The 14,730-nt window shown below is 40.1% G+C and overlaps 1 protein-coding gene across 1 annotated transcript in view; it reads left to right on the forward strand.

Annotated features, from left to right (window-relative positions):
* The first annotated feature begins 3,428 nt into the window (after nt 1–3,428).
* The window catches only part of tmem8b (transmembrane protein 8B), a 47,852-nt gene continuing 36,550 nt past the window's right edge, over nt 3,429–14,730 (forward strand). Inside the window, exons 1-5 of the mRNA XM_061730094.1 lie at nt 3,429–3,629; nt 9,316–9,505; nt 9,958–10,165; nt 12,614–12,747; nt 13,417–13,685. Coding sequence (XP_061586078.1) covers nt 3,527–3,629; nt 9,316–9,505; nt 9,958–10,165; nt 12,614–12,747; nt 13,417–13,685 — 904 coding nt within the window. The 5' untranslated portion in view covers nt 3,429–3,526. The remainder of the gene's footprint in view (nt 3,630–9,315; nt 9,506–9,957; nt 10,166–12,613; nt 12,748–13,416; nt 13,686–14,730) is intronic.

Genomic DNA, 14,730 nt, shown 5'->3' on the forward strand with positions numbered 1-14,730 from the left:
CCACACATCTCCTACCACCAATTTTAAAATGTTTTGCTGGATATGCCTTCATCTCGCAGCACCAAATGTCTCAGTGGGAGGCATCACCAAAGTACATGTGGTTGCATATAATTGTAGAGTAACAACCAGCAACTCTGTCAGAAAATGCTGTTGACTTCTTTTAAATGCGGCAGAAATCGCGGACCGGGTGGCTTCCGTGTCTCTGACAGAAGGAGAGCATATCCCTTTGCTTGGCCAGAATATCTGCCAAGCTTTCCATCTGCTGGAGAGTGATTTCCTTCAAGCTTCACACCCTTTTTTTTTTTTTTTTTTTTTTTTTTTTTTTTTGCATACACAGGATTAAAAAAACAGTTGGAATAAATTGTCCGATTCACATACGGACACCAGCATTATCAGCAATGTTTAGGTATTTGTTTATTATTATTTTATGCCTCAGATGATTAACTTTTGGATGAAGCGGAAACTACTGAAAATGCTGTAGATTTACATAAACAGAGTCAAACTGAGCTCATTCAACTAAACAGTGGTGTCATGGATCTTTTTCCGACTAAGATTTCACCATTCTGATGTTCTTTAAAGGAATTGAAGTTAGTTTGATTATAGTAAAGATTTAATTGATCGTTTTGAAAAAACAAACAAAAAAAACCTCATTACAATGCGTTACTACGCATAGATAAATAGATAAATGGAACTTTATTCATCCCCGAAGGGAAATTCAACTGTCCAGCAGCTCATCAAAACATAAAAATCAACCACACTTCCACTCAGACAATAAAAGCACATTAATATTAAAATAAGCATGAAATATAAAGTTTAAAAAATATCATGTAAAGTGAAGAGTGGTATGCAGGAAATGTAGCAGTTTATGGCTTGTGATAGATGAATGAATCAAACTTCAGGGCTAACCCAGGCTGCAGCTAACACCATACCTGTTTGGAGTCCAATTTCAGTTCAGTGAAATGTGCAATGCATCAGGTATATTCTGCAGCTTTTTATGGTGCTACTTGCTCGTGAAAAACAGCCCAGGAGACAAGGTCGGCCCATGTTCTGCCTTCAGGACCTTCTTCGACAGCCCATTTGTACTAAGATGTAAACAAGATGCTCTCCTTATGAGATATTACTGTTTTCATCTGAGATTTTTAAAAAGCATGTTTCCTCTTGGGTCATTTTTGTGTTTTAATGACTAGATGAAAAAAAAAGAACATTTTACTCTAAAAACTTAGCACTGTGACCCCGTTATAGTACATCAGTCAGGGGGTGTAAACGAGTGTCTGCTTTAATGATCTGAGAACATTTAGACTTTAATGATTTATTATCATGTTTTTGATCTCAGTTTCAAAGTTTGTGTGAATTTACGGTCACATTTTAGAAAAGAAGATCTGTAAAACTTTGTAGCCAAGTGAAAAATCAGCCTTCTTACATTTTTAAACTGCACCACATTTGTTCGGTGTTCAACTGTAATTTAATGATCCGTTCATGGAACATTATATAAAAGCCATTTCAGTATCTCATTCACTCTTTGACAGATCTGCTTGGCCGGAATGTGAGTCATTCCCAATGTTCAGTTCCAGAAGAGTAATTGATTTTTGTATGACTCAGACGCTGATGGTGTTTTTCCCAGACCTCAACTGTTGAGCAAAAAAGAGATTCATATAATTAATATTTGCTTTAAATTTTTAATAGAAATATAAGAAAATCGAGTAGCTACAGTACAATCCATTAGATCGCTTTCCTATTACAGAGATCACAGAGATCACAGATCTAATGTTTATTTTCCACTTGATTCATATATCTCAGAATTAGAAATGTAAAATCGACCAATGTTTTTTCTTGTATTCATCGTTTGTCTTTGATCTGGCCATGTTGAAAGTCAAGATACTCTGCCTCACTTGCTGGCTGGGGTTTTTTGAGATGTGAACTTATATGGCCAGTGGCTCTGGTGGTAGAGCGGCTTGACCAATGATTCACGGATTGGTGGTTCAATTCCTGCTCCCTCAGTAATCCGTCTTTGTGCCCTTGGGCAAGACACTTCACCCTCCCTGCCTCCGGTGATGGCATTGCTGGTAAATTTTACGGTGGTGGTCAGAGAGGCCAGTGGTGTGGATGGGCTGCCACGCTGCCATCAGAGTCTTCCCCAGGGCGGCTGTGGCTACACATGTAGTCCATACTAAGTATGAATGAATAATGGACCCATTGTGGGCGCTTCCAGTGTCTTGAAAAGCACAATATAAATCTAATCCATTATTATTATTATATAAAAACTCTGCAGAGCAGTTTCTTGCTACTATATGCAGTTGTTCAGATGTATGGGGCCTTGTGGCCACTAGGGGGCCCCCATGCTACAAGATCAGCCTCAATATACAGTATGTGGGAGAAAATAAATGACCCATCTTCATTTTTAATCAATTAAATACGCTTGTGTTTATGTTTAGATATTAGGCAAGGCAAGGCAAGTTTATTTATATAGCACAATTCAACACAAGGTGATTCAAGGTGCTTTACATCGACATTAAAAGCAGCAAGACATAATTGTACAGTAAATACAATTATGTATTTATTTAATAATTATTATTAAATAAAATATTAAAGGGTACTCCCACAAATGTGTGCGTTTATAGTGAGAAATTCTTTTTTGTTCATGATCCCCTTCTCAATCTTCTCTATAAACTCAAAATATCTGAGTTCTTTTCCTTGAAATTTTGTGACTTTATACTGTCAGCAATATTGAGTTTCCAATTGAAAATGTGTGAAACTCAGATATTTCTGAGCGAAAGTGAGATGTCTTCTCAGAGTGCAAAATTGTAAGTGCATAAATTGTGTGCACAATTGAGTTTATTTCTTTCCTTTTTCCAAATTTGCAAGTTGATAAAGTTTCTCCCAAAAGTTTGTTTTTCCTCAAATTGCATGTAACACTTTGTGAGGGACCTCCCCAAACAGAATCATGCAGGCCCCTCGGGGACGCCGGGAAAAGCCCTGAAACTCCTTCTCTGACTTCTGACAACTGTACAAAACTGAGTGATCTAATCTTCCCAACTTTTTTTATTTCTCCACTCTGATTCCCCGGAGGGAAGGAGCGGGCTGCAGCCTGATTTATGGTTCCGCGTTAAGTCGACGGCGAAGCCTACGGCGAAGGGTACGCGGCGACGCACACCATACGCCATACGCGTTGGTGTAACGCGGGACCATAAATCCCCCCTCAGCCTCCCCACCTGTCTCCTGTGCGCGGTGGCCCCGGACGGCCAACCCGGGTGAATCGAGCATCCTTGTTGCTGCAATCTTACGCGTGCAGCGTCCCCGGACTGACTGACGGGGACGGAGGTCCAATGAAAGCCGTCGACATTAGCGCGGTTGTCAAATCAAAGCCCGGAGAGGAGGCGCGCGCCCATCGTCGTGGGGGTGACGTCATGCCCAAACAGCTGGTCGCTGGCAAAATATCTGAAAAAATGTAGAGGAGCGCAGCGGCTGGAAACTGCGCGGCCGGGCTGCAGCCCCTCCATCCATTCACACCACGTTTTGGCTCGTAACGATGCGTCGGCCGGAGCGAGCGGGCTGGGGACGTGGCCCTGCGCGGCTCCCGGAGCTGCTGTGGCCGGCGTGGCTGCTGTCCGCGGCTCTGCTGGCGGCTGGAGGTGAGTGGTGCCCGCGCTGGTCCCCCGGAGCTGTCCGCTCCGGCGGTGCTGAAATCCGGCAGCATCCCCAGCATCCTGCCGGGGATTCAGTTCAGACTCCCGAACAAACCTCAGCTGCTGTTTTCACTCCAGACCTCTGATTTATGGTCCGCGTTACACCGACGCAGAGCCGACGGCGTAGGGTACGCGGCGACGCACGCCGTACGGTGAGCGTCGCCGCGTTCACTACGCCGTCGGCTTAACGCGGAACCATAAATCAGCCTTTATAACAAGAAGCTTTTGACGAACGAGAGCTGGCTTCAGAAAAAGGTCGCTGCTGAATACTGGTAGATACTCGACATTTAAAGATAAAAACGTTACACTGTTTCGTTGTTGTTGACTTTCGCTGTGTTTATTTATTTTTTTCTTTGTTTTAGAGAGAAAACGGGAGTGAGAATACCCTGACACCATACTAACACATCAACACATATTCATTGTTAACTGCACAGTATTTGAATCACTACGACTTCCTGTTTTTATTAAAACAACTTCAGTTCCTAATTGGAAATGAATACAATTAAATGGTTAAGGTGGCAGTTTTGTGTTCAAATTCCTTTATCATTTCACAATGTGGACAAAAAGTACAATATACCGTCGGGACTTTGTTCTACATAGGATTTTGTCTTGATCTATTGTCTTGAATGGAATGGAAATCAAGCCTGGCTGGTTTTGAGCTCGGATCACCAAGATGCAGTTCCTTCAAGAGGAAGGTGTGAAATGAAAAGCTTAGTGCTGAAGTGTGGGACAACAATAAATCCATAGCTACAGGACACACTGTACCGGCTGTGGTCACTGAGGACCAGGGTCTGTCCAGGGATGTGACAGACTTGTTGCTGTTTTTGATTAGAACTTGTCTGATGACAGAAAACCCAATTCAACCCTTATTTTCTTTGCTTTTTATTATAAATATTATGGTGCTTAATGAAAACTGAGTCTCATTCAGAAGAAATTCCAAAACCGAATGTTTCCCATATTGAAATATGTCCAGTATAGGTGGGCTGTAAAGATTCAGATATTAATCTGGAGTGTTCACATGTAGATGTCTTTGGTATTGAGATTGTCGAAGCAGAGCTTCTGGTAATCTGTGTGTTATAGCCTTTTCAATGAATATTACTGTTGGCGGATCAGCGCATGCTGAATCACAGGATAGTTTGTCCCAGAATGGGAACTTGTCATTAGTGAATGACATTTTTATGATTTTTTGTTTCTTTTTTCAGCTGATTGTTTGTCCACAAGAAAAACCTGAATTCTAAAGTCAGCCCTTATCTCTGCTGTTTGGGGAAAGAAAGAAAGTTTAAAGAAATCCATAGTATTTATGTGTAAATTTCATGTGGAGATGATGAAAAGGATTATGTCTGTATTAAGCCTCTACCACAGTAAAACACTGGTAGGGAGGTGCTCATTGAAGAGATTAGTGAATTCAGAACCGTGCTGCAAGAAAGCGTACAAACCCTCCGCTGCCTTAATCTCAAAATGAAATGTCTTTATTTAGCTGGCAAAAAAGAAGAAGCTTATTTAGATATTTGGGCATATTTACAGTTCCATATCAAATGTAGCCTCTTTGTGTGGGTGCTGGATTGTGACTGAGTCGTGCAATGTGATTGTGACCGAGGCTTGTTTGGATTAAAATGTCCTTTGTCAAATCTATTTTCACACTGAGAGGGTTTGCAAATTTACATGCCAGTTTATATTATTATTCAGATATTCCTCTGTCATGTAATGTATTTGTCACAAAAACTCAGATATTTGTATGTTTTGGGTATAGCATGCCTTTGCATTTGCAAATATCCCACCTCCCCTTCCTCCCTCCCTATAAACAGATAAATAAATAAAAATCACAAAATAAGAGCTGCTGCATAGTTATTCTGTTGTTTTCTACTGCTTGATACTAAACAATAGCTGTAGCACATAAAAAGATGCATTGTGCCCTGATAAAAAAACATTTTCTATATATGATGAAAAGGTAAAACCACTAAAATAAAAAGAATAGAGACAGGCAGAAACTGACTTTCTTGTCATTCCTCCAACCGGTAACTGTCTTAACAACCCTCTCTGAAAGTCTTGAGTATGCAGAAACATATTTTGCTTTGCCAGAGAAATGTACTTGAATGAACATTTCATTCTAGATAAGGATCTCTTTTGAACATCCTTGACCAGATCTTTTCAACAAATGCAAAATTAGCTACATTTTTATTTCCAACGTGTCTCCGACTAATTAGTGATCAGCCAGCTACGATATGCCATTAACGTTCAAGAGGTCCTGCCATTGTTGAACGATCGGTGTCTGGGAGACAATCTTTTCTATTTGTTTCTAATCAGACAGGCAGAAAATAATAAGCATATTGCAGAGTCCAGCAGCGAAGGTGCCAAACTCACACTTTCCACTTCAGTCTTTGACCTTAGGCATAGTTATCCCTGTAATGAAAGGGCAAAGAGAAATTGGACTGTGAAGGGGGGCTCACATGTAATACAGATAGAGGTCCAGGGGAAGGCTGGCGTCAGAGTAAAGTGGAGGCTGGGAGCTTTGTGTGAGATTAGGCTTTAGCTTTTGACACCAAGATTGCTTCATTCTTCTCAGTTTCCGCTTCCTTATTCTCCATCTTTAGTATTCAATGTTGCTTCACTACTGTAGGTAAAAGCCAGCCCACACTTGCAGGATTGGATATAGTATGAAGGGGTGGGTGTAGAAGAGAGGGTTAATTTTTCTCATTTTACACAAATAGAGAACCCTCCTCTTATTCATCTGCATCCCAGCTCCGAGTCATTGTACAGCCGTTCGTTGTTTTTTCTTTCTTTCTTTCTTTCTTTTTTTTGAGTCTTTGTTGCACTGAAGGCAAAAACACTTGCAAAACATGAAGGAGCCAATAACAGAATTGGCACAATAGCCATTGTATCTCAGGTAGTATGAAACCTTGAAAGAGAAACTGTGAATAGGAATCACATTATGCAATGTTCTGCTGACAATTTGCTTTCTTTATTGCTTTAACTCTTAAAAAAGAACAGGTAATTTTTACATTCTGTACTGAGAGGACTGCTTTGTATTTTGGATACGTTTGGATACTCGGATCAATTAACTGCAAGACGAGAGCTCAACAGTGAGAGATGTCGCCGCAGGTATTGGAAGTACAGATGGTAGAAGTCGTTGACATACAAAAACTCAAGGAGAATGTGTTATAAATAGAAATTATTCTTCCCTGGTGAAGCATAAAGGTGCCTCCACATCGTTCCCATGGAAATCTGCTGCCTTGCTTGTGTTTATGTTTATGATCATGCTCATCCTGGTGATGCTTTATGTTCTTCTGTGGCAATTAACAGACCCACACACCGCTTCCTCCAGATTTGGCCACCCGCTGGGCGTGCTTGATGCCAACCCAGCTCATGTAGGTAATGTGGTAGATTACACCTGCCACTTGTTCTGCTGCTTTTATACGCAGAGGCTTTGGTGAATGTAATCCAAGGATTTGATACTATGCAGGCTGTGAATGAGCATGCATTCATGCATGTATCTTCCTCAGATGAATGAAGGGGTGTTAATGGCTGTGATCATATATTTAGATGATCTAGCTCACTAAAAACAGTTTGCGGGATTCAAGGAGGAGCCTGTCATCGTGGATTTATGAAAGAGAGTAACCATATGGCTTTCTGCTCAGAAGAATTACAGTACTGACGAATGGAAAATGCTAGTATTTGGACTTCACTCACTGAAAGCAAAATAGTCCTAATAAATAACTATTCTCATTAGCAATATATTTAATGATGCTGGTCTGAAAGAAAAGTAGGAGTCCGAGCCAAAGTCCAACCTAGGTCTTTGCTTTTGCCAATCCACACGTACTGTACATTTCCTCACTTCTTAGCCAACTACATTTCAGTTTTAGAGTGTCTGAAATGTAACTCTTGTTTTGCAATGAATGGACGTTAACGTGGCAGTCACATTGTTGTTACCTCACACTGTAAGAGTTTTGGTAAATTTAATTAAAAGTTACTATTTGTTATGTATGAAACTTTCAAAAGGTGTTGGCAGTGATAAATGCGACTAATAAGCTGTGGGTGGAAAAAGAGGTTTCTGTAGCCTCTTCTAATACATCTAACGTGGTTTGCAAGAATCTACTGAGCTAGAGTGAAAACAATTGATCTGAGTCGGTAGGTGACATTTCTGTTTCTCCATCTGCCCACACATTAATGACAGGTTTCCCTGAAGGAAGGAACTTTGGTGGCAGAACTGAAGCACAACAGAGAGGGATCACAAAGTTATTCATACATTCAAATTGTCAAGCATCACACACATTCACTAAAGGATACCTTTTCTGCTCTAATATACAGAGCTGCTTCCAATGTGGTGTTGTGGAACCTTCTTGATAAAAATAGAGAGCCTTATATGCCAAATATTATATTCCATATAAGCAATGTTGTATGAAGCATTGAAATGGCCAGAATATGATTAAAATATTAATTTGCATTTTAATATTATTGAATGTTTCTGAATACAGCTGACCAAATTATGAAAACAAAATATTTGGCTTTATGTAACAAGTTAATGACATGATAGATCAGTGTCTCCCAACCTGGGGTCCGGGCCCCCCCTGGGGGGCGCCAGAGATCTCTGGGGGGGGGGGGGGGGGGGCGCGAAACTTTGTCTGCTTTGAATTTATGCAGTTGTAAAAATTATATTTGCGAATGAGTCATTCATAAGACATTGTTAGGAATAATTTATGAATGTCTTGAATATTTTTTGTATTTTTTTATACACTGGTGACAAACACAGGAAATTATTTCATTCCTTATTATTATATCATTACTCAACATTTAATCTACTCCGACAGGTTGTTAAAGGAAAAATGTTAAAAAATGTTGGTCTCATATTAAAAGACATTTTTCAGAAATATTTTGATGTTCTTTTATGTCCTTTTGTGCATATTTTATACATTGGTGACATTGGAGAAAAACAAAGTCATATGTATACAGAGTAAACCAAAGAGAAATGTTAAAAAAAAAAAAAAATTAATGTTCATTTTTTTCAATTAAAAGCTATTTTGGTGCTAGTACGTACGGGTCGGGGGGCCTGGTTGGTCTTAGACACAAGTAGGGGGGGAACAAGGAAAAAAGGTTGGGAACCACTGTGATAGAGGAAACGAAACCTCAGATGTTTAGACAGAATAGTTATCAGTTAGTTTACAGGCAGCCAGCAATCTCAGGTGAGGTGCTGTTTAGTGCTTCTTCAACCAGGTTATAGGTCAAAGATATCACATATCCTGTTAAAGCCACTCTATGTAAAGATTCAACATCTGACCACATGGAGGCAGCATATACAAAATCTACAAAAACCTCCATGTGGTCAGAAGGGGTATCGCTACATAGAGTGGCTTTAAAACTGAGGCTAATGTTTCCAAGAGTGTGAATCCCAACTACTTTTAGCATAGCCACACATTTCCATTTATTACTTAATCAAGCTCAGTTGTTAAACATGATGATAATTACACCATAGTTACCTTTATAAGCAACATCATGTTGGCATCAACGTTAGGATGTTAGTACAAACACACTCACGCATGCAAAATCATTTACCAATTAGTATTCCTTGTCCTTGTTTTGTCCTCGTTATCATCCTCACAAGTATTTAAAGAGTTTCATCTGGCTTTTTCCACCACAGAGAGCCTTTTTGTGACCGAATACTTCACCCGCACGCCTCGTAAGCTGAATGCGTTCAACTCCTTCGCCAGTGTGGAACTGTTCCACTTCAATGTGCCTGACGACACCATGATGGCCGTATGGAACCTAATCACCTTCAAGGAGCAAGGAGGCACATTTGGGGACAGCTGCCCCAACCGCAACGTGACGGTGTAAGACAATACGTTTGTTGAGAGACATTTTGATGAATTGCTCAAGACATTGATTTTGTTGTTTGCGGTGAAGCTTTCTTCTGCTGAAGAGAATAAATGGATAATGATAAGCCTCTTACCTGTGGGGAAAAGGTTGGAACAGCTGGTTAAATCTAAGCAGGGCCAACGACTGCTGTCAGCCGTAAGGATTTAATATTGCTTATTTATTTTTATCGTATTGATCAGCAGTATGTCATGAGATCTGGTCTTTCTTCTGGGGCCTCGTGGTTCTGATAAAAATGTAAATGTCACTATTCATCTTGAATAATTTATGTCGTACATAGATGAATCAATCTGTGCTGATGCTGTCAGTGTTCCTATAGATCAGTTTTTATATTTGGCAGCTGCCCGTGCTGTTTATGAAAATGTTTTGACTCCCGGGGTTTGAATTGTGGCTTTGATTTGATTAATAGGTACTTCAGGTCAGGGGCTCCTCCAGTAATCAACCCCCTGCATACTAGCTTCCCTCTGGATACAGTCGTGCCAGGGTCCTTCGCCGTGACTCTAACTTGGACTCTGCCAAACCGTACGACCGGAGCGTTCAACGTGACCAGCCCTCTGCCTGGGGACTGGTTCCTAGCGGCACATTTACCCAAGGATGAAGGGAAGATCTCAGTCAAGGTGAGCCCGAACATTTATAACAACTAACAGACTTCCTAGTGCTCCGCTGACAAATACATGCAGCAGATAAATCTGTCTTGATATTGACCCAGCAGACCAATACTGCCATCTCTGCAGTCGCGCAGAACTTGGCTAAAATATAAAAAAAGAAAAAAAAAATCCCCCATTCTGCATCAGCTGTTTAAAGCAGCAAATTAAACCCTTGAGTTACTGTTATGCTGTTCATCCCTCACCAGTTGTGACTGGTAACATAATTTTAATGAGATCTACTCCTTAATTTTTTTTTCATGGTTGCTTAACTCCCCTTTATGGATGAAAAAAAAAATCAAATAAATATGATGCAAGCAGCTTCTAGGATTAGTATTCCAGCTTGTGCTGCAAAGCTTAAAGAGGCAGAACAGTGTCAGAGAGTTTTCCTTCATCTCATCATGTTCTCCTATTTGGCTGCATAAACACCTGCTGATTTCCATTTCAGGCAATTTATTTGTCACTGGCATGGTGTTCTGTTGTGCTTCCTTTGTGGTTACCACTGGCTGGCAAAAGTGCACCTAGAGTACACAACAATCAAAAACATCATCAGAAGTCGCCATTAACATCAAGTGCACAAAAGAAGCGGTTTGCTTTGGGGGCACTGCGGATAGGAGCTGCCGTGGCTAAAACGGGACCAGTTTCCAATGACACGCTGGATATGCAGGAATAGCAAGTTCTTCTTTATGAAGCAATTTTCTAGCAAACAAGATGATTTCAGTTCAGAAAGGAAACACAAATGGAAACCATGCAAGCAGAACAGGGGGATGCACACTGCATTTGTAATGATCCCAGTGGAACTGTGAAGTAAGCACACAATAAGCAAGGAATTGGACCCTGAAAACCCACATGTTTCTGTACTTATTAAACACAGAAGTATACAGAATCCTGTTTTAATTATTTACTTGCATGCTTAGCTCATAATTACTTTCAGAAGGCATAGCTCTGCAGCGGTGCCTTCTTCCACCGATTCTTTATCAATGCCAGGCGTCATGTCTTCATTTTCAAATCGCTTCACTGAACTCTGTAGAAATGAGGAAATTAATCTGAAAGGATAATGAGATATAAAAATGATAACAAATCTGCCTTCCATTATAATGTCCCATTATTAAGTTTAAGGAGTAGGGAAACCTTTCTTTTTTTAGAAAAAAATTCAAGGTTACAAGGTTGTAATTGAACCTGCAATAACAGAGGTTGTTGGTTTAAAGGAATCTTTTCTTGAAGCTTAACTGATGAAAAAAAAATCACACTTCTTCTTCTTTCTGTGTCCATTCAAAATTATTTACTGATTTAAAAACATTTTATGTTTTTTGTTGTTGTTTTTGTTTCTGCAGCTGACTAATACGTTTTGGCCACGCAGTCTTGTCTGTGTTGTCAGAGGCTGCACATATTCAAAAAGCTGTTATTGGATGATTTTTTTTTCTCCCTTGAATTTAATTGTATATATTTAACCCAGCATATGGCACACTTCCCATCATCAATTCAATACAACATAACAGGCTAGACAAATGGCCAGAGTTTGCCAGACCCGAACATGAGCTCTGAAAGGCTGCATTTATTGTAGCACATTTGCGATGGATTGCACGAGATTGTTCAGGGACAACTTATAGACTGGATATTCACTGTATACCCTAGAGTTGACCCCGAAAAGGCCTCTGCGGGCATGTCTGACTGAAGGAGCTAAAATAATGCAATTAGTCAGGATTCTTTAGGGAATTTTAGTGCTTTAGGGCTCTAATGGAGTTTTAGAGGCTTTAACAGCTTGCCAACACTGACCCCCCAACGAAAATTAACGAAAGCTTATAACAGTGTTGGTATGAAGATGGTCAAATTTAAAAGCTGTCAAACACCATACAGTGCAGAAACACTGGCCTTCAAAAGCCCACGCTGAATGAATGTTAATGAAAGCACGGCTTGTTCTACAAGACACATGTGCATGTCAGAGCGAAAGGCTGTAATAAATCAAAGGGTCACCCTGGCAGCTCCCAGACTAATGACACGCCGCAGTAATTGTTGCCCAAGCAGGAGGGGTTACTGATCAGCTGACAGGACTGAAGGACCTAATTTAGCGTTTGCGCTTGTCCTTCTGAATCAAGTGCCTATTTTCTTTTTGCCAACACATTTGACAGCAGATCATGTGGGGAAACAATGCACGGTCTCCCGGCTTTTCAAGTCATTCCCGTAGTTTGGCTCATCTCACCGCATTAATGGTTCAGAGCAACAACGAGTGAAATGGTGGGTACATGATGCTCCGTGTGGCAGAGAGGAGGGCCGGCTGGTATTAATCCAGGAGGCTGACAGGCGTTAGTGCACGCGGTCCATTAGGAATTTTCGGCCAGTGAAGAACGATATATATTCTGTTACTGACCAGCTTTAAACGACAAAAATCAAATTGAAACTACTCTTGTGATATTATTGCAGGGTCTGTCAGAGGAATGCCAGTATCTGTTCCAACCACAGCTCATCGTCCAGAAGCTCATTGGAATTTCAGTGCTTTATCCTGGATATTTCATTGACCAGATGATCCCAGTCCACAATAGATCTGCACTTTACAAGTAAGTCTTCCACGTTAGTTTCCAGAGAGAAGGAATCAGGTTAAGTCGACTTCCAAATGACGCTACAAGGTTAAAAACCTAATTTTACCCACATTTGTCAACTTCACCCTTTCTTGATTTAATTCCTGGGAGCAGAGCAGTTTGACTTTTTCAGGGCATGTTCATTTTTTTCTTAATCTATTTTTGCTTAAAGGAAGAAAAAACATTATTATTTTGTGGGTGATAAAAGCGATATCAGTATTATATATGACTTATAGTTACATTTTGGCTTTCGGGGGTTTATGAGCTTTATAATGATTCTTGAACTTTGTTACTTTGGCATCAACTTTGCAGTTGAGAATTTTTTTATAGCCCCTTCAGAAACATAAATACAACTGGCTCAGGGTTAAAACGCTCAATGTCTTCTTAAATGTGCATATAAAAAATTGTATTGATATTTTCAAATCTCGCCCTGATGATATGGAAACACACTGTTTTGTAAATGTAAAAAAAAAACAAGAATCTTGGTTTAGGTTTAGAAGCAGATTAGATGCACCAGTGATTGGAGACTAGTAGAGTTTCTACTGTTCAATAACAATAACACATATTAACACAAGGTAGCGTTTGATATAGTGACAGACATTGTGATGTATGGTAGTGGCTAAAAGGGTTCCGTGTGTGTCTGTCTAGGGTATTCATCCCCAATTATATATCAAAGGTGAAGGTTCAGCTGGTAAACTGCAGCACCAAGAACAGGAGCAGCGACAGCTGTCCCGTGGTGCTGAAGATAAGAGCACGGGCGCCGCCGGTGCATAATTCAAGTGCCCTCGACTGCAGGGAGTGGAGCCCGTGTGAATTAGTCACCGTCGTACCCGCCTGGGAGCAGTGGTACTACATCCTTGTGGAGAGGTATCTGAGTAACTCTGACGTCTACTTTCGCATCGGCGTTCAAGTCACGGGTGAGTAGGTTTACCTGGAAAAATATTATACTCGATCTTTTCTTCTGTTTTGTTGTGAATTTCAGTGGAATCAGAGATGAGCTAAAGTTTCAAGAGTAAGAGTTCCTTATGTATTTAACCTTTACCATTACATAGAGTTTACTGCATGTCTACGTGTTAATTTGAAGATATGTAACTTTGACTGAAAGCATAGACTGTATATGAGAGTCATACAACCCCCATAATATCACCCCAGGTTTACTAAGGACTGGTTTGAAACCTTTTTTTTTTTATTTTTTGTTCTAAAGGCCACATATTAGCAGGAGATGGCTCTGCTGAATCCTGGTTATTCCAAAAATGGGCAAAACGGCGTATCGAGCCAGTCTGGAGGTCCCCCGGGAAACACTTAAACTCTATTAACTTGGCTTAGCTCGTGCTATGATGCTGACTAATTTGACCTTACATTCATGCTGATCGAATTCGTCCACCCACCTTGATTTCTTATGTGACAATCAAAACGACATTTAAAATGAGTCCTGCCAGAGCTGAAATGAGGACAGACAGAGTCCTGATTGAACACCCATGGTAACTTTAAAATCCCTGAAACTAAGTTAATCGACTGTGGCTCTTGGGTCTTTGGGAAATATTATTGTGTGATGGCTGAATCATCCACAAAATTATTTTAAAAACAGTAACATTATCACCGCATTGATGTTATATTATATTAAGAAATATTTTTTTTAAATAGAAATTCTGTTTAAATTACATAGAAGAATTTCCCTCCAGTTATTCTTTTCATAGCAATTTTATCATTATCGTATTCTTGCTACTTTCTCTAATGTAAAAGTAAAATGTAGTATGTAGTATAAATGTTATTTTTGTGGTTTATTCCCATCAGTTTTTTTCTGCGAGGAGCTGATTGTTTTATAAATCAAGTTATTTTACTGATTTTGACAGTTGAACTAAACCATCTACCGTAACAATAATTTGTTGGATATCTCTTTCCTCACTTTTATCTCAAACCTTAATTGTGAGCTTTTATTGGAACAGCATGCGAGTTGTAGCG

Source organism: Cololabis saira, chromosome 9 (genome assembly GCF_033807715.1).
Source record: "Cololabis saira isolate AMF1-May2022 chromosome 9, fColSai1.1, whole genome shotgun sequence".
NCBI classification, from domain to species: domain Eukaryota; kingdom Metazoa; phylum Chordata; class Actinopteri; order Beloniformes; family Belonidae; genus Cololabis; species Cololabis saira.